General features: G+C 41.2%; 2 protein-coding genes across 4 annotated transcripts in view; one reads left to right on the forward strand and one right to left on the reverse strand.

Annotated features, from left to right (window-relative positions):
* Nucleotides 1-603: 603 nt before the first annotated feature.
* On the forward strand, nucleotides 604-22,173 carry RAB3GAP1 (RAB3 GTPase activating protein catalytic subunit 1). 3 transcript variants are annotated; one of them, XM_062498224.1, is made up of 25 exons: nucleotides 604-630; nucleotides 724-779; nucleotides 1,542-1,617; nucleotides 2,801-2,933; nucleotides 3,169-3,247; nucleotides 3,923-4,042; nucleotides 4,654-4,819; nucleotides 4,915-5,014; nucleotides 7,304-7,385; nucleotides 7,847-7,915; nucleotides 8,535-8,608; nucleotides 9,296-9,388; nucleotides 10,786-10,955; nucleotides 11,267-11,365; nucleotides 11,689-11,861; nucleotides 12,767-12,821; nucleotides 13,111-13,458; nucleotides 14,523-14,660; nucleotides 15,918-16,145; nucleotides 16,601-16,697; nucleotides 16,787-16,890; nucleotides 17,001-17,116; nucleotides 18,024-18,126; nucleotides 19,615-19,635; nucleotides 20,949-22,173. In XM_062498224.1, the coding sequence occupies exons 1-25, from the start codon at nucleotides 613-615 to the stop codon at nucleotides 21,183-21,185; spliced, it is 2,955 nt and encodes a 984-aa protein (XP_062354208.1). In that variant the 5' UTR covers nucleotides 604-612; the 3' UTR covers nucleotides 21,186-22,173. The 3 variants fall into 3 exon arrangements, with proteins under 3 accessions (XP_062354208.1, XP_062354207.1, XP_062354209.1); XM_062498223.1 differs by lacking the exon at nucleotides 19,615-19,635; XM_062498225.1 differs by lacking the exons at nucleotides 17,001-17,116; nucleotides 18,024-18,126; nucleotides 19,615-19,635; nucleotides 20,949-22,173 and having other exon boundaries at nucleotides 16,601-16,684; nucleotides 16,787-16,840.
* An 886-nt stretch (nucleotides 22,174-23,059) lies between these two features.
* Nucleotides 23,060-27,133, reverse strand: part of ZRANB3 (zinc finger RANBP2-type containing 3) — a 35,553-nt gene continuing 31,479 nt past the window's right edge. Inside the window, exons 17-20 of the mRNA XM_062498226.1 lie at nucleotides 25,828-25,959; nucleotides 24,560-24,953; nucleotides 23,992-24,123; nucleotides 23,060-23,658 (exon numbers count right to left, since the gene is read on the reverse strand). Of these exons, the coding sequence (XP_062354210.1) occupies nucleotides 23,560-23,658; nucleotides 23,992-24,123; nucleotides 24,560-24,953; nucleotides 25,828-25,959 (757 nt within the window). The 3' untranslated portion in view covers nucleotides 23,060-23,559. The remainder of the gene's footprint in view (nucleotides 23,659-23,991; nucleotides 24,124-24,559; nucleotides 24,954-25,827; nucleotides 25,960-27,133) is intronic.

The raw sequence follows: 27,133 nt of genomic DNA on the forward strand, positions 1-27,133 counted from the left end.
AGTCCCCACGCGAGTAATTGTAATCTCCTTTCTAGCCGCAAACTTTAAGGGTATTTCCTCTTTTTTCTTTTAAAGTAACAGACTCTTCTAAGGGGCAGGACAGAATAAAAGAGATACAGTGGGCTCGAGCTGAGTTAAAAGGGTGCTTAAGGGCGCTGCTTTGCTGGATGCCTGAGGGATTTGTCGCCGTCCCCTGGGTGACACAAGCTACGGGGAAGGCTTTGGACTAGGCCGGGACAAGGACACCAGTCCTGGGAGACACCTCAGCCCCCGGCCGGCTGACAAGGCCCGTGTTACTCGTACATCTGAGGGAGCCCTCCTCGAGTGCCGCGGACGGAGCCGGTGAATCTGCGGCAGCAGCCTCAGCCTCGCACCGTGAGGGGCCGCAGCCAGCCGGGAGGGAGAGGGGCGCGCCGGGAGCCCGGGGAGGCGGGAGCCGGGCTCTGCGAGAGCCCCACGGGGACGAACCGCGGCGGAAGGCGAGGGAGCCCAGGAAGGACGCGTTGTGAGGGAACACCGGGCTGCGAGGGAGGACCAGGCTTGGAGGAGGCGCCGCCTTCCGCCACGTTCCCGGCAGCCTCCGCCGCTGGGGCGGCCCGGCAGCGGCGCAAGATGGCGGCGGACAGCGAAGTGAGTGTCTGCCCGGCTCCTCCCGCTCTCTCCCTGTCCCCGACTCTCCCTCTCTCTCCCCCCGCTCACCGCCTCTCCGCTCTCTCCCCTCAGCCCGAGTCGGAGGTGTTCGAGATCACGGACTTCACCACCGCCTCCGAGTGGGAGAGGTAGGTGCTGCCGCGCCCCTTACTCGGCAAGGGGTGAGGCGGGGGCTGTGCCGATCCCGGCCCGGCCGCTCCTGCCTTGGACAGCCGCGCCTCCGGCCGGGAGCCTTCCCCGGCTGTTCCGCGTTAGGCTCAGGCCGCTGCCGAGGGGCGGGTTAAAACACTCTAGTCGAGCTGTTTCTGAACTTAGTGAAAGGTCCGGTTTAATCCTTATTTGCAAGGGATTAGAATATATATTCAGAAGGCTTATGTGTTTTCTAAGTGGCTGTCTGATGGTTAAGAGAGTCATCTGGTAGCTGAAGCCTTTAAAAGTTAGCAGAACAACGTACAAAGAAATTTAAGGTGAAGAACGCTCTTGTATTGTGATTGTATTATTTTGAAAATGCTTTTTCTAGTGGCAGTATTTAAGACAGGAGACGAGATTTTGAGTGCTCTGCTTTAAATCTGAATTTAGTGTATAATTTTGTCTCAAATGCTTATTCATTTGTGAACAATGAAACAGGAGTTACGTGTTATGTGCTAGTCAAAAGAGGATCATAGCAGTTGCTAAAAGTAACTATTGTGTAAAATTTAAGCTTAGGAAGACTGTTGTGTGTACAAGGAAGCAGTTGTTCTGGCTTTATTGTGATACTTGTGGGGTTTGATTTTTTGGCTTTTCTAAGGAATTCTGTAGTAGAACAACATACTGCCTACTTGTAGGTGGGCTGAATTATAATACAGGTTTAGTGTTCAGAAAATATTAATGTCTTTTCCCCTTCTTAATAGATTTATTTCAAAAATAGAAGAAGTATTGAATGACTGGAAACTTATTGGGATTTCTTCAGGCAAACCTCTAGAGAAGGTCAGTTACTGCTTTTGAATTTTCCTGTAGAATTTGAATTTCTAACTAGTAATACAGTAATGCACACATGTATTTCATCTGTTGCTGTTTTCTTAGGTAGATAATGACTTTATTGGAGAATTTAATTTGTAGAAGTGTCAATTTGACAACCAATTGCTGTAAATTCACTGGTAGGTCATGTACCAAGGGCTGTTTCTCCCGTGTAGGGCTTAGTGATTTTTTTTTTTTTTTAAATTCTCAGTTTGAATCTGGAAACTGCTCTAAATACTTTAAGAATCTTTTTGTCCTGCCTTGTGCCTTTGTCACACCTCATGTACTTATGGCTGAGGTTTGCACAGTGCTACTTGTGACTCAGTGTTTTTCATATGGGAGATATTTTTTTTTGAGTCTAATTAGAGCCTTTGTGATGTTTTCTCAGTCCTGTGGGAATTGCTGAGCTCTTCTGCATAGTAATGCAGATAAACTCAGCTGGCTTGTATGGAATGGTTACTGTGTTTCCAGAGGGATTTTATTGCTTTTCCTTCTAGTCAGGTACTGAGAATTTTGAATAAAACCTATATTGTCTAATGAACTGCACCTGAGCTGTCCCTGTATTCCTGCATATCTTCTTTGCTAGACCAGAGCTCTCTTCTTAACACCTTTTAAGATCAAAGGATTGTTCAAGTTGCTTTGTTTTAGTAGGAGCAGTGATGCTGATTTTCTTAGACAGTCCCATGCGGTGTTTTTGTTAAAAAATGAATTGTCCTTACAGAAGTTTTGTAAGTTATAGATAAAAATAACCGTTTGTTGGCGAAAGTAAATATCAAGGTAATATTTGCACAGGATGCTTTAGATATAGATAAAATCCCATGTGGGAGACTTCTGTCTGGGTGAAGTTGAGGGTGCAAATCTTCAGATGTGCAGCTGCATATGGGAGGATGCAAATCTTTATTGCCTTGCTGTTCTGAAGACTGCAAGATGATATTTGATATTTGGAATGAACATGATTATTGGCAGCATGGATTTTAACAGCCAGCTACTTTTATAATGAAGAGCTTTGAGAATTGCTTTTTGAAATTAAGTCATGCTGAGCCATTAGGCAGTAGAAAAACATGAGTAAACATTATTGTTCACATAGGCAATATACTTTTTAAGACTATGAATGTTAATCTCAATTTATGAGATAATATTTTTTTATATGCAGGGTATATTTACCACAGGAACATGGGAAGAGAAATCAGATGAAATTTCATTTGCAGACTTCAAGTTCTCAATTACCCATCATTATCTTGTACAAGAACCCAGTGACAAAGATGGGAAAGAAGAGCTGGGAGAAGGTACCTGATAGTTCCCTTCCATAGTTGTAGGGATAATGGCAAAAGACAGTGTCAGAATGTGGAGTCCCCAGTGTGCTCATTTGCATCTGTGTGGGATTTTCTGAGGTCTCATGAGTGTGATCTGACATTTCTGCTTTTCGTTTGCTTTGCATTCCCACAGTGCTAATACAAGGCAATTGTAAGTGAACTGGATGGATGTGATGATACACTGATTATGTATTAATTTTTGTCACAGATGCACTTCCTCTGCCAATGCAGGACTTGCTGTGCATGAACAATGACTTTCCTCCTCGAGCCCACTGTCTGGTGAGATGGTATGTGTGCTGCCTCTCATCTCCACTGCAAATGAGCATAGCAGTTGGAAAATCTGGCACAATCAGTTGTATATTTGTTTTTTCAATTAAATGTTAAAGCTAAAGTAAAATTATTCTTTGTACTAGATACAAGAAATGAATGCAAAAGAAGCCTGCCATAGTGGGCTTATCTTTAATTTGTTTTTTTTTCCCCCAGATATTTGTCTCAATTTCATATATTAACCAGGCTTTTATGTATGTAATATTTAGGTATGTGCTTAAAAAGGAAAGCTGCACCACCTAAAGAAACAGCAACTCTGTTCTTCATAATGCAAATCTTGAGCACATAAGATCATTGGTTCTAGAGAGACTGATTTTATGCACAAACAGTTTCAGTCATTTTTAACATAAACTGGAAAACCTCAGGACTGCTAGACCTGGGAGTCCTCCCAGTCAAACACTTCACATGTTGGAATGCTGTTACACTCAGGTAGTTTGTGATTTCAGGATCTGCAGCACTCCATGCCCGCTCAGTTCTTGACTTCTCTAAAAATAAAGAGGTACTTACATCAAATTAACAGACTCCACAATCTGTTGGTGACAGTTAGGTTCTCCAGGTCAAAATATCTTTTTTAAATCGTGTTTCAGCTGGCTTGCCAGGGACTAGAGATGTGCCTTTTTTCTCTGTCTCTCAAGGTATGGCTTACGTGAATTTGTGGTTATTGCTCCAGCTGCAAATAATGATGCTGTTGTTAGTGAATCCAAGTGTAACCTCTTGCTGAGTTCCATTTCCATTGCACTGGGCAACACTGGCTGGTAGGTGAAAATGTAAACCTTTTTACATGTCCAGGTAAAACTCCATCATGCTGCATATGTAGGGGAAAAGTATTCAAACGTTAGCAAAATACATTCAGAGTTCTTTTTATTTGCACTGTAATGTTGTTAGAGAATGATTGGAAAAATCCCCATATGTCAAGATTGAACTAATGTTTTGTCTGTTTTCATTATTATTTAAAAACCTTAAGGGCCCTTAAAAGCTGCTAGAAGTTATTGGAATAATGTGTAATATTATTACATATTAAGTGATAAATAATAATAAGTGATAAAACATCACTTTTGCAAGAGGATTTCTTCCCTGTGTGTAGTAACAGTAACTTCTTAATCTTCCTCAAAAATTATATAGACTGAAAGTGAGGTAAGTGAAGTCACGGAGAGGGCTGTGACTATGGCATGTCAATTTGTTCTGCATTCTGTTTAATGACAATATTAACAGGGTTTTTCTGTGATTTCTATGAAGTGTTTCAAAGCGTGTTTGTCTAAGAGAAAATACATTTTAAGGAATGAAATTATGTTGGAATATTCAGCTAGTTTTAGAGACTACAAGACAGCAGGACACTCAAATAATCAGAAGTGTTCCTGTTTTCCAGTCAGGTGCCACTGTTTGTGCAGATCCATCACAAGTGGCGCCGGATGTACGTCGGGGAGTGCCAGGGCCCGGGCGTCCGCACAGACTTCGAGATGGTTCATCTGCGCAGGGTGCCCAGCCAGTACACGCATTTGTCAGGGCTGCTGGACATCTTCAAAACCAAGATTGTAAGTATAAAACTGATACATATCATTTATGTTCAACCCCTAGAATGTTTGAGAGGATTTACTCTACGTTGAATTTGTTCCCTGATATTTTGAAGGGCTGTCCTTTGACACCTCTGCCTCCAGTTAGCATGGCTATTCGGCTTACCTTTGTGCTCCAGGACTGGCAGCAGTACTTCTGGCCACAGCAACCACCAGGTAGGAGACTCGTGTCCTCAGAGTAACTTCTTTTCAGACAGCTAGTCAGTGCTAAACAAGATATTTGTGTGTCTTGCCAGAAGAATTCTAACATTTTTTGCTTTGCTAGGAAAGGCTTCAGTTCAATCCCGCTGTGTATGATGGGCGAGGCAGTTTAAAGCTGCTCTCAGGTTGTAGCTCATGGCTGGGACAGGTGTTTTGGGTAGGGCTGTGTCTGGAAACATGGGTTAGTCAGCATTTGGAAATACAATAATGTTTCTAAAATGGTGGTATCTGTGTGGAATGAAAAGGGTGACTGAATCTGAAGAATTCTGCCCTGAATTTCTTAGGGAAATGTTTAGATTCAGATTCTAGTAGATGCTAGTAGTTTGTGGGAGTTTTTGTCAATGGTTTCCATAAAGTATCTTATTTTGATACTTCACTATTTGAGTGTATTAACAGTGGAGAAAGCAGAAAATGTTATATGGACCTCGCTTGAGGTAAAGGTTTGGATTTTTGTTTTTGTTGACACAGTACTAAACTTAATGCACGATGAATTTCTAAACAGATCTTTTGTAACAGTAGCCTTGCATGAAAGAATGAAATAATATATAGTCTTAAATTTAAAGTATATAGAGCAGACTTGATAACTTTATGCCTTAATGATGCTGTTTAGGAAAAACAGAAGTAATTACTTGTTTGGTACTCTCAAAATTATCTCATATTGCTGCTTGATGGTGGCACTGAATTCCTTGAGTATCAAGGACTTGTTTTTTAACAGACCCATTTCTGTATAGGTAGTAGCAGAAAATAAATTATAAACTTCTCAAAGGTAAACAAACCCATAGGAAAAAGGTAGATATTAGTTCCTCCTTAACAACTATTTTATTAGTGATGTGATGTTTTAGGTAAAAGGTGGGGGATCAGTTAAAATGCCCAAGTTCTTTTCTTGACTTGGCTGCAGTTTTACATAACAAGCTTGAGGTATTTTTGGTACATTTGGAGAGACAGAAGTCATGTGGCCTTGGTTATCTCATTGTTTGGCTTTCCTTTGCTTAAAAAAGTACACTACTGAATATCCCATGTTTTAAAGAAATGTGCAGCGAGGTTGATTCTGTGCTCTGTAGCTAAAGAATGTGTGTTGAACAGTGCTGTTTTAAATGCTAGTTCCTCTTTGGTTAGCCAAATTTACTGAAAGAACTTGGGAAATTAATTCCACAGATTTTATCTTTTTCTTGTTTCTGCAGACAAAATCTATTTTCTGTAGTCTCTCTGCTTTGCTGTAGTTGCTGACTACATCAGGATCTCAGGTTTTTCATGGATGAGTTGTTTCACTCTGATCGTATTTCTTGATTGGAGCAGTTGGAATAACTTCACTCCTTTAGGAGTAGTATTGTGGTTAAGGGAGCCAGTGTCCAAGTGGAGATGGACAGCATCAGTTTTACTGCTATTGCTAAGTGCAGCTGTGGTTTTATGTTCACTGTTTATATACCTGTAACTTATATACAATCACTCAATTAGCTCTTCTCAAATGAAACCAAAGAATTTAAATGTCTCTTATCTTCTCTGCAGAAGAAATTATGTAATTAAGTTGTCCAGATACTTTATCTGTGCTAATACCTCACTTACTTTGTTTGTAAACAGTTTGCCAGATGCAGATTGCAGATCAGATGCTGTAACAACATTATTATAATGGCATTACAATACATTATTATTATTATTACCCACTTTAAGTTTTGTTCAGTGGAGGGTGTCTGTTTTTAGTTTATGTATTTGAAGGCTATGATGTGGGAAGTGCCTGAGGGTGCTGGGAGGCACTTCTAAGTACCTTGGACTGCAGGGAATCCCCAAGATCATTTGATTAAGTTTTGATAAAATTAACAACTTTTAAAAGTAGTTGTTTTTTTCAGTCTGCAGAATTGCTCTTCCTTTTCTGCTTGGAACTGATTTCCTGCCCAAATATTTTTGTGGCACTTTTATGTCTGTTCTTGTGCCAACATTGAATCTTCAGGGCTGTCTTTATAGCTGTCATCATTGCCTGTATGAAGGGAATAACCTTCCCTCAACATGAATTACAAGATTTTTATCTGTCCCTTTGAATGTCCTGTTTCATGGTTACTCCCCAGTTTCTGTTGGAAGCAATTAATTTGACTGTATGTTAGGACTCTGCTCTCCTAGGTCAGTCACCTTAACTGCTCAGCTCTTCTCTGATCATCCTGCAAGTTACAGTCTTTGCAGTGAAATTAAGGTGATATGCTACTTCAAATATTCCACAAAATCTTTATGGAAAATGTATTGATTTTTCTCCAGATATAGATGCTCTAGTTGGGGGAGAAGTTGGAGGCCTGGAATTTGGGAAGTTACCATTTGGTGCCTGTGAAGATCCTATTAGGTAAGAGAAAAGTTCAGGAAACTGTTTTATAACTTCTGAATGAGGACTTAAAGGTGTGTTATTTCAGATCTTACCTTTGCCTACCTACCGTTTAGCATTCAAGTACTTCAGAAACATCTGTGAAAGATAATGGTTTAATAGCAAATGAGACCATTTGTAAAATTGTCTGATGATACTCAGAGTTCAAGCTAATATGACTTTTACTATAAACTTCTACTTCTACCCCATTTACCTCTGAAATTATTATATTGAAATATACCTCAAGATAAACCACAAAAATGATGTGGTTTTGTTCAAGGTTTGGACTTGTTCTCATATATGCAGTGAGAAAACTTACTGGAGAACAAAATACATAGAGGGAATCAAATATTAGCTATCACAAATAACTTTCTAAACATGAACTGTGATGGAGTGAACACTTTCTGCTGTCACTGAAAGACTGAAATCTTGTTTTGTTTCAGTGAGTTGCATTTAGCTACAACGTGGCCTCACCTTGCAGAAGGCATAATTGTTGACAACGATGTTTATTCGTAAGTATCTTGTCTGAGTTGCAAAGAAATGTGCTTTTTTTGCTCACTGCTGCATTTTAGTGTCATCTCAAACACTGTGTGGCTTTGCATGTGAAAAAGAGCCCAGTTTGAGGAATCCTAATGTCAACTGATGGAACATCTGATTTGGGAAAACACCTTTTGAAATGCATTTCTGTGAGAAAATACTGTGTTGTAATCTCAACAAAACACATATCCTCAGCAGAACACCTGTTCGCAACAGAACAAAACCCCTGGTTTTGAGCATATTCTCATGTTAGACTTGAAAATTTTGTGTTGTCATGTAGTTCCTGGAAAAGATGATAGTGGAGCATGGAGGGTAAAAAGAATTCAGTGCTTGATAAGCCTCTCCCAAAAACTGTCATCCAGGTTTTCTGCTAAAGAGGAAGAAGTGTTTCTTGTTCATGTCGTGCATATATGTGAGAACAGGGAGTCTTGCTTTCAGTGTTTGTCATGTTCTCCTATGTAATGTGGTGACCTCACTGGTTACAACATGACATCTATTGAGAATTTGATACTCATCTTTCCAGTACTTATAGTGGCATTAAATGTTTTTTGGTGGTTTTTTTTTTTGTTTTTTGTTTTTTTTTTTTTCCCCAAGCGACCTGGATCCACTTCAAGCACCCCAGTGGTCTGTGAGAGTTAGAAAAGCAGATAACCCTCAGTGTCTATTGGGTAAGACATCAGAATTTCCTGTCTTCTCTTACAGCTTTTAAACTAAAACTACTAAGTTACAAAGTTAGGGTGGAATTGTTGATTACCTGATGGCCTCTGTTTGTTCACTCCCCTTTATTTTTTTGAGTGAAAAGTATTTTGGGCTTCTTTTTCAAGGATGCAAGCTTTGCAAATACATAAATTCCTGTTGTAGTTTATTCTGTGTATGGTGAAATTCACTGCTGTTCTTATTTCACCAGGTTCCAGAGAGTAAGACTTTTCTCTGTGTTCTGTGAAAATTTAGATTTCCTACAATCTTCCCATTTTATTAAGTGTGTTTTGTTTGTATCCATCTCCTTAGTTCAACTAACCTGTTTGACAGGGAGGATTCATACTTTTGGAGAGCTGTACTCCTCTCTCTGTCCTTGCCTTTAAGCTTGCAGGGAAAAGGGCTTCAAAACTTTCCAAGTTTCATCTTGCTTTGGGTGAATTAAACTGCAGACATAGCTGTGCTCTGGAGAGGTGGCCAAGAGCTGCCTGCATTTCCCTAAGCTTTAATTATGTGGTTTTAGATATTTGTGCTTCAGAACAAATTATCAGATGTTCTTTCAGAAGAAAAAATTACTGTCCTTGGGGCATAATTTTGAGTGCTGGCTCATTGTTCAGTGCGATTTTTGGCTGAGTTCAGAAGATTTGTTCCTTTTACAGGTGATTTCCTTACTGAATTCTTCAAGCTTTGCCGTCGGAAGGAGTCAACAGATGAGATACTTGGAAGGTCTGCATTTGATGAGGAAGGAAAAGGTAAAACTGAAATCCACCTGCTTAGTGTTATTTGTACTTTTGTATTTAATTGTTTTGTGTTAGTTTGCCTTTCCTGTACCCTAATCTTGACTGGTATTGATAACTCTTATATATTCTCTGTAATACTCCTGAGAATTTTCTGGCCAGGACTTAGTGGTGAAATTTCTCGTTAATTCTGGACAAGTTTACCTCCCAGAGTCCCAGAGGATTATGGTTGTGGCTGTTTCTTTTTACAGGAATATAAAAGCTTAAAATTTGACTAGAGTGTACAGGATTTGGTTAGAGGATGCATCAGATTTGTCTGTATAGTTTTATGTACTTTTGCTTTTTCCACTTCTTTCTCCTTTTGATTTACTCTCTAGGACATGTTAACAGCCAGTTTAAAGAATCTTTAATCTATTTGAAAGGCTTTTCTCTCATTCTCTCCTAGGGAAAAGAGAAAATAAAAGCTTCCCAAATTATCTGACCAGCAAGTCAGGCTTTATCCAAGCTATATAACTACTCCCATCTTTTTGATTCTCTGTCCCTCTCTTTGGCTTTTCTTGATGTATATAGTGAAAATTCCCTTCCTTCCTGCTGCTTGTCACCTGTTCTTCCCTCCAAATCTGTATCAATGGATTTTCCTGGGCTATACTTGATCTTAGTTCTGAAGGAGTTTGCTAGTGAGCTTAAAAAGATGTTAGACTGAGGAGGGTGTGTATTACTCACAGTGCTTGACGTACAGTTTCTTTAGCCCTTCTTAGTTCTGGGCTTGCCAAGATGGGCTTTTTCAGGTTGCTGCTAATTACTCACTTAAACCTGTCAGCTGTCCTTATAACAATATTAATTCAGTTTATTGTAAGAGACATTCTCAAGTTTGCCAGCAGCAGCTCTGAAAAAACCCGGTCTTTTGATTTGAGAAATTCACCTGACGACTCTAAAACAGAACTGTGCTTACACTATGTGAGGCCAGTGATTAATACAGGATTTATTTAATATTTATCTAAAGCTTTAGCATATGCTGGAGCAGTCTTTGTTACCTGCAGTGTGTTTATTGGTATGATGTTTGAACACCGAGTCTTCAGCAGGCGTTTGGGATACTCACTTGGTAACTCTGCAGTAGCACTGATGCTACAGCAGGCACTACCTGCAGCCAGCTCAGTGTGGACTTTATTTGATGAATTAAATCAAGGACAGTCTGTGACTCATTTGTGAGCTCTTTCTGCTGCTTGTATTTGCTAAGAACAGTGAATGTCAGGCATGGAACCTGCTAGCAGAGGTGTAGCTCTGGTTCACAAGGGGTTAAATATCAATACAAGGTAAATAGGCTGATTAAGACAGGTGAACTTTTGAAAATACATATTCTAGTGTTTGGGGTTTTTTTATTTTGTTCTAATTGCTTTTATTTTATTTGCTAGAGGTTGCTGATATCAGCCATGCACTGTCAAAGCTCACAGAGCCAGCACCAGTCCCAATCCCCAAATTATCAGTCACAAACATGGTTCACAGTGCCAAGAAGAAGATCCGCAAGCACAGAGGTGTGGATGAGTCTCCTTTGAACAATGATGTGCTGAACACCATTCTCCTGGTGAGTGAGCTGTCCCTGCACATGCATTCAGAGAGCACATGGACCTATACACTGATGTGTTTGGTTTAGAGCCTGTGGCAGATTTAAAGATATCTGATGTCAGTTCCAGGATTTGAATTGCATTTATAAGCTTCTTGGAATAGCCCAAGTTGTTACAAGTCTGTGTACTATAAGGGGGCTAAAACTGAACTCTGAACTCTTAACAATTTTAATTATAAGGATTGCTGGTATCAGGCCAGCAGTAGCTTTATGGAGGAAGTAGGAAACCCAGGAAAACCATACTGATGGAAGGTTAATTTTTTTTCTTCAAGTTCTTATTTCCTGATGCTGCTGACAAACTTGCAGATGTATTTGAAAACAGAGCCAGCACTTCAGCAGGAAACAATGCTCCTCCAGAGAATGAAGATTATGTAAGTATGGTTGAGTGACACAAGAGAGAAAGCAGTTTTGAGTGTGTGTTTATACAGACTTTGTTGTGCTTGCCCTACATCCTGTAATACTTAGCTTTTGGGAAGAGGAATTTACCTTTGTTGAATCTCTAGGTAGAAATAGTGATGATTTCTGTTTCCTTCTAATTCCTTTTTCTTTCTTCCAAAGACTGTAGTTTTTGGTATCTTCTAAGCTTAAAATGTTGCTTAGCCACTTACATTGACAAACAGGAAAGAGATCACATGGTTTTGGAAAACAATGCCATTGTTTCTGTATTTCTTGCTTTCTTTTATTTCTTCCCTAGAATCTCTTCAGTCATTTTAAGTCTGCTCCATCTGACAGTCTGACATACAAATTAGCTTTATGTCTTTGTATGATAAACTTCTACCATGGAGGAGTCAAAGGAGTGGCACATCTTTGGCAAGAGTTTGTGCTGGAAATGCGTTACAGATGGGAGAACAACTACCTTATTCCAGGGTAAGACTTGTTGTTGTTGCTCCTTGGTCATAGAAAATGTTCTTTGTTCCAGGAACTGAGTGAGGTCATTCTGACTTTGAAATACACAGGTTTGGGTTTTTTACTTGCAAATGCTATCTGTTTTTATTAACCTACTTTCTTAATGCAAGAAATGGCAGGGAGTAAGGAAAAGCATCTGTGCCTTCCTTTGAAAACTTCCTGATGGCTGGAGAAGCTCACCTTAGACATTCACTCTACTGTGTGAATAAAGGTGGGGGAAAAAACTTACTGTGGTGTAGTTTCACCTCTGTTCCAAGGTCCTGCTGGTGCAATGGCCTTTTCAGGTATTCCAGCCCTTCCAGGTTCTGTCTGCTGCAGCAGAGCTTGGGACAGACCAAGGCAAGGACTCTTTCAAGATGAGGTAGAGCAATAACATACCCTGCTTTTAGGGTTGTGGTATATTGGTTGGGGTTTGGGGATTTTTTTTGTTGGTGTGATGGCCTGGCCATTTAATCACTAGTTTGTGCTTTGAAATGGTTACACTAGCAGATAAAATAAAAGCTGAAATGTATAGCAGTGACTCCACTGTATCATTGCAGTTTTAAAAGTACAGTCAAACATGCTTAATTCCTGTTTGAAAGCAGTTACCTTCTCAACTTCCAATTGGAAAACTGACCAGGAAATGCGGGGTGTTAAACACTAGTGATCACTAGTGAGTGATCTCAGCTCCTGAAATGACCTCTGGGTAACACATGTAATTTAAATACTGAGCTTGTCTACTGAGACAGTAGAAGAACTGTGTAGTTGAAATGGTGGGGGTGGGTTCAATGTGGGTATTTGTCTCTGTTTTAGATTTCATGTGATTTAAGACCACATGTGTGTGAAAGATTTAACGTTACAATGGTTACACTTCTACCTTTTGTTAGATTAGCTAATGGCTCTCCAGACCTGAGATGTTGTTTACTGCATCAGAAACTTCAGGTAAATATCCCAAATTTAAGAGTGATTTTTCTCCTAATAAAACTGTCAAAATTCTAGCAACTATTAGCTAAACATGTTATTTTTGTAGATTTAGTTGTGCTTGTGTCTTTTGGGTGTGGAATTCATTTCTTGAGAAAAATTTTGTTATAGCAACAAGTTCAGTGGAATTGTTACCTTTTTTTGCAATTTTAAGCCCTTTTGAGTGGCTCTACAAGTTCTTCTGTAGGATTGTCTCCATAAGGGAAATAATTGCTGAACAGTTTTTTGTTCCTATAATTTGTTAAATTAGATGCTGAATTGTTGCATTGAAAGGAAGAAAGCAAGAGATGAGGGGAAAAGGGGGAGCATGTCTGATCGTTCACCTAGTGGTGCTTCTGGTGATGGTGCCAAAGGAGGAGACCACTCTGGAGATAACCCAGAAAAAGAATTTGGCAAGTCTTGGGAATCGTGGAGTGACAGTGAAGAAGAGTTTTTTGAATGTCTCAGTGACACAGAAGATCTTAAAGGAAATGGACCGGAAAATGGCAAGAAAGGAGCAAAAGAGTCTGTAAACTTAAAACCAGAAGGTCGTTTGCATCCACATGGAAAACTGATGCTGCTGCACCCAGGAGAGCCTCTCTACGTTCCAATAACACAGGTGAGGGGGCAGGAGCTGAGCCAGATGTGCAGTAGAATACACAGAACGTGGCTCATACCTGGGGTTGTGACAATGCAGATAATTTGCAGCTTACAGCCTTGTCTATTAAAATTGCTGAGTGTTTTTGACCTAAGACCTTGTTTCTAATATTTAAAACTTAATGAGGCTGTTAATCTCACACAGTTTTATTTGAGAGTGTCTGTACCAAATTTAACTCCAAACAATATTTTTAAACAAGAATTAAACTTCCTTGCCTACCTTAAATTTGGGGCTCTTTTTATTTCCAGTTCTTGAGGTATCTTCCATCCTCTCCTGACTTTCTTTCCTGTAAAATAGGAAGTGCTGTGTTCCTTGCACCACGGAGATTTTTGCTTGACTTTACACAGTACTGGATCAGTTTTGCTGCTGTATTTGTTTTTTTTATAATTGCTCAGCTCACTTCTAAAAAAAGGCCATAGTCATTAGGCTTGATGCCATTCTCTAAAGCAGCTTTATCATCAAACAGCTAGAAATGTTACCTGACATCAGCAGGCTTTCCTGCAGAGTGACCAGGGATGAAATAGGAAGTGCTGCTGTCACAGAAAGTAGTTTGAAGTCAGCCATGCATGAAGAATATAGTAATTTTCATTCTCCTGAGAGAAATTATTTCTAATTAATGTTGCTTTGCTTGGGTAGAACATATGAGCAGAGAGTAGTCCTCAATTAATTATGTGCTGACAGTATCAACAGCAAAAAATCTGTATTGTTTTGGGTAGATTTTCATCCATCTCAGCAAAACTGTACCAATCAGACACTTCCAGGATTTCACTTGCATTTTGGCATTTTATCCTTGTATTGTTACCTCCTTCCCAGGTTATTTTCTGTTTAGTTTCTTTGTTAGTGTCCTCTTCAGATGCACAACTCGAGGCTGAACGGTTTAAGCAGTAGAAAGTTGCGATAATTTCCTTGGAGTACAAACGAAGCAGAATGAGCTTGGGGTGAGAGGGAGCTTCCTGCTTCTCCTCCCTTGCTCCGGGCCGAGTCCAGGAGAGGCTGTTTGTAACCCCGTGTGTTTCCTGTGACAGGAGCCAGCCCCCATGACTGAAGACCTGCTGGAGGAGCAGTCGGAGGTGCTGGCGAAGCTGGGGACCTCCGCTGAGGGCGCTCACCTGCGGGCGCGCATGCAGAGCGCCTGCCTGCTCTCAGACATGGAGTCCTTCAAGGTAGCACTGCTCGGGCACTTGGGAGAAATTAGATTGCTTTCTTCTTAATTAAACTGTCCTTCTTGCTTGTGTTGGACACTGATGAAGTTTTTTTTCTCCACAAAACGGTTTCCAGTTAGTTTCAAGTTGAAAAGAAAAACCTGTTGGGAAAACTCTTGGCACATTTCAAAATCTGTGAGGATGTGGTCTGTTATGCTGTAACATGCCAGTAAATTTACACAATGTCTGTGGGAAGGGAAAAAACCCATCAAACATACAATTGATCAGTTGTGAACTAAAACAGCTGTTCATCAGTCCAGTGGGACTGGACTAACTGTGGTTTTGGGTTTCATTTCCTGTCTGAGCTCTGCAGAGGGAGCTAAGAGCACATCCACTGCTGTCTTCATTGGAGCTCAACACTAAACAGATTGGAGATTCTGTAATGAAATAGCCATATATATCTTTTTAATTATCACAGTGTTTAATGGTGAAAGTATATAATGTGCTGTACAGTCAGAATATTTATAATGTAATGTAGTCATCAGCTTATTAGCAGTGACTCATGGCATATTGGATATATGTAGAAGTTTTATTTATATGGTGCAAGTAATCTAAAATATCAAAGTAAAAATAGAGAACTATAATTGGAAGCATAAGTACACTCTTCATAGGTACATCAGAGAGAAAATTGGGATTCCTTTTACGTTCTGGACCTATAGATAAGAGTTAATTGTGGTGATATTGCATCTATGAAAAATGAAGTTATTTTTGTTTGGGGAAGATACATTTTTAAAGTTCCTTTTTAAAAGAGGAAGAAATGGTGAATTTTGTCACTGGATTATTAAAAGATGCATAGTCAGTGCTGAAAGCATACTTAGGCAGCCCACTGATTCTTTTAGTCTTTAATGGCATAAGCTTAGTGAAAATTCTTATTTATTGTGTGTGGCAGGTGCCAGGTAGAACCTTAACAGTATAATTTTGAGCTTGCCTGAAATAACTGATGCATGTAATGAATGTACATACAGTGGGTGATGAGAAGGTGATTTTTTTGTTGTTGTTGTTGCTGCTGATGTGGGTTTTACCCCTTGCCATTGTCTTGGTTTATGCTTTATTCTCTCTGTCCTACTGTACAGCTTGTTGGCTGTGGACAGAAGAATTTCCTGAGTTCTCTCTCTTATTCTGTGGTTTACCCACTAAACCATACTGCCCTCCTACCCAGGCTGTCATGTTTTTATAGAGTTTTTCAGGAACAAATTTTCTGTCCTCTCCTCCCTGCAGGCAGCTAATCCTGGCTGTTGTCTGGAGGATTTTGTGAGGTGGTACTCACCTCGGGACTACATCGAGGAGGAGGTGGTTGATGAGAAAGGCAATAAAGTCATTAGGGGTGAGCTGAGCGCCCGGATGAAGATTCCCAGCAACATGTGGGTGGAGGCCTGGGAGACAGCAAAGCCAGTGCCAGCACGGAGGCAGAAGAGGCTTTTTGATGACACCAGGGAGGCTGAGAAGGTGAAAGCTCTGGGGCTGGTGCCAGTCTGGGCTGTGATGCTCCTTGCAGCCCTTCCTTCCTCCCCCTGCAGCATTTAAACACTGACAGGTCCTTGCACTGTGCCCTCAGAGGTACTGAACTGTTCCATGCATGGCTTAGGGTTGATTGGAAATTCCTGCTGCTGTACAGGAGGTTGTTTGAAGTACCTAAAAGTACACAATGTTACTTAGGTATTTCTTGCAATTATTAGTAAATAAACCCGATTTTTTACTTCCATATGTGTTAGGAATGTTTTTGTTTCCTAATACAGTTATTTTTAGTTTTATTATAACCTGTTGGGAGGATTCACATAAAACTGCCTCTCAAGTCCTGTCATACAGTGGTTTTCCATTCTTGTGAATTCATCTCTCCTAGGTAATCTTACCTTTAAGAAGTAGTTTTCATCACTGAAATACTAAATTTTCTGATGTTGCAGGTGCTTCATTATCTTGCAGTTCAGAAACCAGCTGACCTCGCAAGGCATCTCCTGCCTTGTATCATCCATGCAGCTGTACTCAAGGTAAAGGAGGAAGGTAAATAATGTTTAATAAATTAGTAAGACATTTAAGAGGGAACAGCGATGCAGTCAGTAATTACAGCTGTGTTTCTGTCCTTATAATAGAAGCACTAGAAGATATATCTTCAGTTAAGAAGATTATTAAACAGATAGTATCCCATTCCAGCAAAGTGCTACGTTTTCCCAGTCCAGAGGACAAGAAGTTGGAAGTAAGTTGTTGGAAGTAAGAAGTTTTGTAGTGGTTGGGGTTGAAAACCTGATAGACTTTTGCTGTGTTCATGGCAATGTTAAAAGAACATCTTTTATTAAACTCTTGCAGGAAATCATTGCTCAGATTATGAGTGTGGAAGCCATCATTGCCAGGGCAAGGTCTCTCAAAGCAAAATTTGGGGTAGAGAAATGTGAAAATGAAGAGGAGAAAGAAGATCTACAAAGGTGACTGGTTTTTTTAATTCTTATTTTTCACTGGGTTGTTTTGTTTTTCCTCTGATGCCTTTGTTTGTTAGGACAATGGTGGCAATAAAGAAATACTTAGGAATCATATTTGGATATCCCTGTCACTAGACTGTCTAGAGATGATGTGTGAGAGTACCTTCAGTCCTCTTCCAATTAAGCATCTCTTTGGAGACATTTAGTCCAGGCTTTTTAATAGAATTTGGTTTTATCTTGATAGTATCGGGGATTAACTTTGTTTTTTATGTATATAAAAAGTATATTTGGTGAACTCTGTTACCATAGCGGTAAAATTAGGACTAGAAATTTAGTATTTCTTATAAATATTGTGGAATGAAATAGCCCCTTCCACAGTTTTCTTATTCTTGTCTCCTTGCTGATGTGAAACGTCACTGAGCAGCTCTTAATGGAAAGTGAAAGGAATGTTCCCTTGCATCACTACGTGCTGTCAGATTATTTACTTGCTGCTCAAGATGACTAATATGTTATAAAACCCAAGTTAACTTCTCGTTGCTGTGCTGGGAAGGAGAGATGACATTTGAGCAGTACATGTTGGGAGTTCAGAGATGTGGTGTCTGACCCAAACGATGTCTGTGTGCTAAAGAAGATTGTCACATTGGGAATACTTCTGCATGGCAAACACCGTGGAGGCTTTCCTGTTGATTTTATCTGCTTTAGGAGCCTGGGTTTCATTCTTAGGTAACTGAGAGGAGATTTTTTTCCCTTAACTTTTAAAATAGAAAACCAAGAGAATTGTGCCAGCTCTCACTCTGAGCAAATGATGCTTGGTAAATGCCTTGGCACAGGAAACGGCTCGTTTAGATCAGCACACTGGATCTGGCCAAGGATTAACCATTCCCTTTTCCTTTTCAATCATGTGTTCTTTCAGATTTGTAAACAGTCTCCTGGAGCAGCCAGAAGTGTCAGTTGTTGGTGCAGGAAGAGGACCTGCTGGCAGCATCATTCACAAGCTGTTTGTGAATGCTCAGAGGGTAAGAGAGAGCTCTGGGTGGTGCAGACACTTCTGATTTAACCAGAATGAGGCAGTAAGTTACCAAATGGTGCCAGAGTATTTTGTCTGCATATCTGCATGTATTGTCATAAATGTGCTTGAGGTGTTTTCTGTGATGTTCAACATGATTTTTGGTAGTAATAGAACCTTTCAAGACCAAAGAAGAGTGAGTTGGGATGTTAAATAGTTAAAGCCAGCTGTGTAGATAGAGGTGTCAGTAATGCTTTATGTACTGCAAATGGTAACACCAGTAATGCTATTAAGGCAAGAGAAATTTCTGCCTTATCACAGCAAGGTCAAGTGTTGATTGTTTCACAGAGGAATGTTGAGAAACAGGTCATAACATTATGTATTTTACAAGGAGTAACTTCTTAAACTGAGGCTTATGCTTGGAATACTTGAGATTTCTTCTGTGGAAACCCGCATGCTTAGGAAGTTTCAGTTCTTTCTCAGTTTCTGCATTCAGTTTACCTATTGCCAGTGTTGCATCTGTTTTCTGGAGACCTTTCCCTTGCTGTTACTGATACAAATGTTGCTTTTTCTCTCTTAACCAGTCTTTGGAATAATTAGCCTGAAAGTATTGATTTCCAAACCTCATGGACTGTAGTCAGCCTTCAGTTTATATCAGAATTACACCTGTTCATAGCATTAGATTTTCTAACTCAAATTTAACTACAGTGGTAAAAACAAGGTAGCAGCTTGAAATCCCATTTGGAAATAATTGCTGGAAAAATGTTGTGATTGGGTGTTAAACACTTCAAAGGGATCAGTGCTTTTGTAATAATCTGTACTTTGCAACTCAGCATAAAAAGGAACCATTCTGAAAACAGACCATGGTTATTCTGAGGAATGAAAATCAGAACACTTCTTTTATTCTTCCAGTCTCTAGGGAAAATGTGTTTGTAAATCTGAACCTGCCAACCAGCCACCCTTACAGACTCCCCTGTAAAGGCCAAGACTGTGCCCTGTAAGTGATGCACACAAATGCACTTGCCACTTGGAGAGGCAGTGTGTTTTCAAATCTGAGTATGTTTCTACCTTTAGGATGTGTGCAAATTTCTAGGGTTTTGTTTTGAAACACCACTAACTAAAGAACGGTTACAGGTTTATTTCCCACTATTAGCTGGTCAGTGTTAATTAATGTTTCTTAGTGGGACAAGAGCCAGCATGCTACGAACCCTACTTTGTGTTTTATCTGCCATGAGTTATTTCAGTAGAGAGCTCTTTGGTAAATAGAAGTGAAATGAGGTCCTTGTTCATTACCTTTTCAGCCTGGCCTCCTTTCTGAGCTGTGTGTGATGTGTTCTGTTCTTGAGTTTTCTCAGAAAAATTCTGATAGCCAGTGCATGTTCTTGAAGTGCATGATGCCTCTTAAGCCTACAGTCTCCTCCTAACCTCTTGTAAGTCACCTCTGACTTGCCTTTGTTTCTGTCTTTCATCATTGGTTCTTTTCTCATCCCTTTCCAAGCTGACTGAATCTTCTGATGAGGTAACCGACTTTGTCCCTCCTTTCCCTCTCATCCTCTCTGCATAGAGCTGAACCTTCTGGTAGATATGGTGCAGCAGCCAGGTTTAGTTTGTACTGGTGTTCACGTGTTGAGCATAAAAATAACTTTGTGTTTCCAGAATGGTTTTTCTGCATTCACACTTTAATTTTAGAGCCTAATAATGCATAGTGAAAAGAGAGAGAGAGATGTTTAATTTAAAAAAAAAACCCTAAAAAAACCTCCAAATGAAAAATCCTAACCAAGCAAAAAACATTTCTTCAAGTGAGTATCGATATTTTCTGATGCTGAAATATGTGGCCATGCCTTTATATTCTTTGTTGCCTCCACTGTTTGTTTGTTGATGTTTGGGGGGAGGTGATGATGAACAATTAACTGGATGCTGCATTCCCAATACTAGTGCTTCCTGAAGCTTTTGGACACAGATATTTAGGAAAGAAGCAGGGTAACTATGTAAAGTGTAGCACAGGGAAGATCCTCTCTGTTGGTTTCCTCGAGCTGTCCCCGTGGGAACAGGTGGCACTTGTGGGTGTGTTCTGTGGCACAGCCTGCAGAGCCAAGCAGGGCTGGGAGAGGGCTGGGAGCAGAGGAGCAGCAGCAAGGGACCACAAGGGACAGCCAGTGGCTTCTGCCACACCTCAGTGCTGGTGCCAGTGTTGAGTTGTACATGGTTGAATTAGGAAGGACCCTGTTAGGGTATTGGGGGGAGAGGGGGGGATGTATCCATAGGGATTATGTAATTAGGGAATGTTTATTGGGCATGCCAGCCCTTCTTCCAGTGTCCAGGCAGCAGTGTTGCTGCTGTCTGGCTGAGGCAATGAGCAGCCATTGGGATTGTGCAGCATCTCACTCGCTTTGCAGAGTGATTTCAGCAAGGCTCTCTGCCATGAAAAGCCCATCCTGCAGTACTGTTGGAGTCTGACAGGCAGCTGACTGTCGTGACTACTGTAGTGGCACTGATGATTTTGAAGTGGAGGCTGCCTTGGCCTCCTGTAGCTCCAGGGAGCTGAGCAGAGAGCACCCTGGCTAAGATGGGACCATTTCCTCCAGTCACAGCCCTTGCTTCACACTGCCACGACATCAAGAACTTCAGCTAGGCAGAGCTTCACCATCCACACCAGGGTTCTTCCATCTGGTTACGTTCGCTTTATTTCCTAGCATCCCATTAGTGCTTTGCTCTCTGTACGCATAAAGCCTCTAGCTGTGTTCCCCATTTCTAACCTTCCTCTGAGAACAGTTTTCTGAATCCGAGTCAGGCAGCAGCCTGCCCTGTCGCTGTCGCTGTGCTCTCTCGCAGGTGCCCGCCGTGCCGCCGCTGGAGGAGGAGCTGCGGCGCTCGGGCTCGCAGGAGGAGCGCAGGCAGGGCGTGCAGTCCGAGTTCCCCCCGCCCACGGGCCGGGAGGTGATCCTGCGCACCTCGGTGCCCCGGCCCGCCCCCTACTCCAAGGCGCTGCCGCAGCGCATGTACAGCGTGCTGACCCGCGAGGATTTCCGGCTGGCGGGGGCCTTCTCGGCGGACACCACCTTCTTCTGACCGGCCGGGGACTCATTGCTGCGGCACGGAGCGCTGCGGGGCGACTGATGTGCGCTGCTTCCCAAGGACTTGGGCTGGCCGCCGGGAGAGGTGGCTGGAGCAAATCATCTCCGAGGTTTGGAATGGCTTCAGGAGTGGTTTCTAACTCTCTGTCCAAAGGGAGCATATTTTCTTTTCCTTGCATTAGCTTAATTACGGACTTGAATGGGCTGTGTGCAAATATTCTTGTTGAAATTCATGCAGAACGTGCTGCTTTTCACTCCAGAATCAAACTTTATCAAGTGACTTTAGTCTACTTAAATGGATATATATGTAAACATTAAGTAATTTATATTTATTACTAATCATAATCACAGAGCCCAGTATTTTTTGGTTAATCACTGTTTCAAGTGCTTCTGAAATATCCTTATTTTTATTTAAAGTGTACATACAGTTCATGCTTTAGTTTTTGCTAAACTCTGCTGGTTGTCTAGATTGCCTGACTTCTCTGGGACAGAACTAAGTGCACAGTGAGTCTGACTGACAGCCTGCAGTGGGATACTTTATATCCTTCCCTGTGTGCCAGGGCCAAAGCTGATGGAAATGACACCCCGGAGGTGTTTCACTGGGAGCAACTCACTGGTGTGTACCGAGGCTATTTGCCTGCACTCCCTGTCATTGATGGGAGAGGAGGGGACAGCTCTGTCACCCCTGGCCCCTCACCCCACGTGTGCCAATGTTGCTTTACAGTGACCTCTTCATCTGAAGATCAGCATTGCCTTTACCAATGTACAAACAGCTGCAGTGTCGTGGACGTTACTCAATAAATATGAACGTACTGCTGGTTCTCAGTATTCCCATGCTTTTCCATGGCCTCCTTGCATGCTCTGATCCAGGAATGACAGTGTGACTACACTGAGTAGTACAGAGTTCAGTTCTGCTGTTAGGAGCAGGATCCCAGGTGTTGCCCTAAAATTTCTTTGAGGGGACAGGAATCGGAGTCTTTTCCTCACATAAAGTTCTATAAAGTAGAAATACATTTTTCAGGATGAAGAAAAAAGTTAACAAGGTAAAATCTTGTCACAGACCTTGTTTTCCAGGCTGCTTGTGTGTTTCCTCAGACATGGGGGTAAGTCCAATAACGGCCTGTAGGCTTTTTTTATATTGTAGCCTACAATAAGGCTGTTTAACTGTGTGGCTTCTTTAAAAAGAATTACACCAGGCAATTCCTGATTTACTGATAAGTAAAATTTAGATTAAACTTCTTCTCCAATACTTTTGGTTTCCTCCTCTAATGAAATATTACACTGCAGTGTGGCCTCTTGTACAGGCTGCAGAAACTTGAAAGTCTCATACTTGATTATCAGGCTCTTCCTACCTGGTCATTTAAATTGCTGGAGAGGTGATTCCTTTATCATACTCAGACACCACAAACATCATTAACACAGCTAAAGGACTGTTAGTTTGACTGCAGACAACAGTGCACTCATGCAATTACCTTTTCTTAAGCAGTCTTTTTCTCTGTTCAAGAGTTATAACTTTTAAGGATTGTTCTCAGAAGTATAACTCAGCTTATGTTAAGTAGCTGTAGTTGAAATTGCAGCCCTGCACTGTCACATGATGTGTTGTGCACAGCTCTGCTTTATGAGCTTATACCTCAGCATTCAAGGGGTGAGGAGAGACAGAGCATTAAAAAAATCACCAGGAAAAAATAACATATTTATTTAAAGTAACTGTAAAGCAAGCCAGGTAAGCAGTCCAAAATTACCAGCATCTCTTCAGTTTTATTAAGGAGAATTTGACTGTAGCATTTCCCAGAAACGACCTTTGATGAGATAATTGCTAATATTTAATGTTTCCTATCCTGAGTAACATTTCAAGACAAGCTGGTTTAAGTAAAATCAGAATTCAACAACATCAATTCTAAATGCCAAAGTCCTTTTAAGTCAAGCCCCTGCAAAGAGCCTTCCATGGGTGAGCAGCACTAGAGGGGAGACATTCTTGTGCTAGTTTTTGTCATAATCACTGTATTTTTATTCTGTGGTTTTGGTATGTGAACAACAACTAGAATTAAAACTAAGACATCTTCTAGGTCCATGAAGTTCCCAATACAGTTGAACCCTGTAATACCACCAGCAGTTTCAACAGAACTTCCTTAAATTCTTGCAGCCCTAACTGCCCTGCAAGAAGAAACCATAATGCTTCAAAATGGTATTAAAGTTACACACATAAATCCAGCTTAGTAATTACCATGATGGTAAAGTACTTTGGATTTTACAGATGATTTCTTCTACCAACAGCATGATACAGGAGTTTCTGTTAAATCAGTGCAAGAGTTTGAAAACTCTTAACTATAATGGTTTCAGTTACAATGTACCTGAATGTATTGTGCATTTTACTTCTTCACCAAAAATTTGGTGATATCACAGCCATATTTTGTAGCTAAAGATCTTCTCTTCAGCTGGCTTCTTTCCTTGGCCTGTTTTGCAGTTTTCTGCAAAAGAGAGACATGTTCGTTCAGTGAGTATTGATAATTGGCAACACATTCAGCAGAAAGCATTAGCCCACAGTCAAACTCGTCTATCTTTGCAGTAAGACAGCACGAAGAAATGCAAATGTTTATTAAAGCAACATTTTCCCAAAGCCAAAGGAAACTGTCATATTGTAATAGTTTAATGCTGCCTTTCTGCCTTGGCTGTATGGGAGGGAGAGGCTGTGAGCACTGGGGTTCTGCAGCAGGAGGGAGCAGGCCCCACCTCAGCCCCAAGTGCAGTTTCCCCCTCAGTTCCCTGTGAGAGGGCCAGGATTCCTGGCTCCACACACTGACCTCCCTGTGGCAGGCTGTGCACAGGGTCTGAAGGTTCTCCAGGGAGCACTGTCCTCCTCCACTGTACACGGGCTGGATGTGGTCCACCTGCCAGAACTGCCCCTCCGCTGGACTCTTGATCATCTCATTCAGCTGCAGCACACAAAGGACATGGCAGGGGTGAGACACTCCTCAACTACATGGACATCCTACTGTAGGAACAAGAAGTTCTGGGAAGTAGCTAGCTGTAGTTTTCATCAAGATAAAGAAAGCCAGACTTGGCATTTTTTAGTTACTCCCACTGGACAAGCAACAACCAGAAGCAGTGGGCACATTTTCACCCAGCCCTGGCTGTACATGCACCTCCCTGCAGAATCAGAGCTGTGCTGCCTGTGCCTTTTAGAGGTGTTAGGAGACCAACGGGGTTTATTTAATTTGATTTAGTTGATTTGATTTAGTTAATTTGATTTGATTGAGTTTTTAAGGACTTGTTTTTTCTTGTTCTGTTGTTGGTGCTAGGTTACCTTTCTACCTTAGATCTAAAAAAGTAAATCTATCCAGGCTACTGCTGAAACCCCAGAACCATCACCTGCCCAAGGGGAAGGTGAGACATCCAAGAGCTCTCCAGAAGCTGCTTCCTCTGGCTCCTGGGCGCATCCCTGACGCTGAGATAAAGCTCCTGGGCGTTGTGCTGGCAGCACTGGCACAGGCCGTGCTCGATCTGGAACACCTTGGAGCGGAGGTAGCTCTGGCTGGAGCGGATGGAGAAGTCCTCCTGGCAGGCGTGGCAGCAGAAGCGCGTGTCCCAGGCGCGGCAGCCGGGCGGGGGCTCGGCTGTTGGCCGCTGGCAGCTGAGACACAGCGGGGTGCCCTGGCTGTCCAGGGCCTGCAGGTACCCCTTGGACACGGACAGGGAGGAGCCTCTGGGGTCAGACTGCCCTGGAGGAAGGGCTGAGGGATCATTTCCAGTTGCCGAAAGCAATCTGATGGCAGAGAACAAAGTACAGCTCTGGATAAAGGATGTATTCAGCAGCCCAGTTCATGGGGGTTATGCACTGTGTATTTCAATTAGATATCTTTTATGTTCTGATAAACCACTTTAGGTGAAATAATACCTTGCTAAGATTGATACCTGCGCAGTGCAAATCCTTTGCTTGGTTTGCATTTCCATTTAAGCAACATTTGGCAATACAACAAGGCAGATTTTAATTCTGCACATCTTACTACACTCAGTTATTAGCTGAAATAATGCTGTATTTAGAAGGACAGGGTGATTTCTATCAGGCATGTACACATACAAAAGTAAAATGTTTCAGCCCCCTCTTTAACAGAAGTAATAAAATCAAAGGAAAAATCCTGGTTTCTCTTTACAATCTTCATAGCTGCCTATCAATTTTCTACTCAAAACAAAGTAGGATACACAGTGCTTGTTAAAGAAAATAATTTAAAAGGGCAATGCCTGTTTGGAATTTTCACTTCTCTGCTCCCTTCTTTTTTTTTTTTTTTTTTTTTTTTTAATTCTGAGGCAAAATAGGAGCAAATTGTGTGTCCCCAATTTGATGCTGACCTCACAGGAAGGTTGAGCTAACATTTTTTTCTCTAACTGAATCATGTAACTATTCTCATGTAACTATTCTCTTGTTTTAGTCAGACTCAGTTAATTAGCATCTCTGTCAGCAGACAACAGATGAAATCTAAATTGTTAGAAGAATAAAACAGAGCTCATTAGCACTACAGCAAGTTTCTTATCTAACTACTGTACTTCAGCAAAGCAGACACTCATAGCAAATACTTTTACTACCACGAAAAAAAAAGTGGCAAAAGAACTTAATGATCCTACTGCATTAATAAACCTACTTTGTGGATGGTTCAGGAGCAGCAACTTTGTCCAGAGAAGCCCCCATATCTTTGGAGATGACACGAACGCTGCCCCCGCTGCTGCTGGCCTTGGAGAGCGAAGCTGCTGCCACATCCTCCCTGGTCACATACCTGAGACAGTGACAAATCCTGTCAGCAAAGGGAGCAAGCTCCCTCGAGGAACATACTCTGGGCTGCAGCAAGATTGGTACAGCACATTCTCTTCAAACATTCCTCATTTTCTGGATGAGAAATGAAGAAAGTTGGGGAAAATGTCCTTCATATACTTCCATATTAAATACCTTTTTCTAAAAGTGAATTCTAACCAGTGAACAGGTAACTTGGTTTGTGTATAACATTTTAAAAATGACTGCAATGTGATACTGCCTGACAGTGAAACCTGAAAGGCATTTTGTTTCAGTTAGGTGAAGTCTCAGTGACATGGGATAATCCAGGAAGCTTTACAAGCTCAGGAGGGCTCCTTGCTCTGTTAGCTATGTTTCAATTCCCCACTATATTTTCATGTGAAACCCTGTAAAACACAACTGCTCTTAGTTAAAAACTTAAAATTACTTCACAGCAAGAACTGTTCAGACAACCTTCTTCTGAGGACATCTCGGTACTGAACATCTGCCAAACCCTACACCCCACCTTACAAGGCTGCTCTAGGTCCTCCTAGGTTTTTCTAACAGATTTTTCCTACACTTTATGGAAGGACACAATCAGGTAAGAGGTTAAGAAACACTTACTCTTTGCTTCTTGTATTACTGGAATTACACACTACTTATTTACTTAATTCTTACCTACTGCCAAAATAGAGTAACTCTGAGGAATTTAACAGTAGGAATTCAGGGGAATAACATGGTATTAGATGATTTGCATTACATGGTCTGTGCAGAGCAATGACAACACGGAGGCTACAAATGTCTGTCAAGGAAGACCACATCAGAAAAATGAAAGAAAGGGAATCAGAGGTATATTTAGGTTTTAAAAAGGATCAAACACCAACCCTTTTTGGTGACACTCAGCAAAGAGAGCCACAGTTTTGAGAAATGTCACCTACAGAGAACAGAACTGTTACAGAAAAAAACAAGAACTGGAAAGGGTTAGAGCTGGCTGTGAATTATGAATAAAACATTATCTCATTGATGACAACTAATGATTTATTTCTGCTTCCAGGTGGGGAAAACAACTAGATTCTTTGACCTTACTTTTCTGTTGTGGCCCTGAGGTCAGGGTTGCTTTTTTTAAACACCTGGCAGGTTCCAGATGTAGAAACATGCAGTACAGCAGAGCCAGAGCAGCT

This window comes from Cinclus cinclus, chromosome 9 (assembly GCF_963662255.1).
Source record: "Cinclus cinclus chromosome 9, bCinCin1.1, whole genome shotgun sequence".
Lineage (NCBI taxonomy): Eukaryota > Metazoa > Chordata > Aves > Passeriformes > Cinclidae > Cinclus > Cinclus cinclus.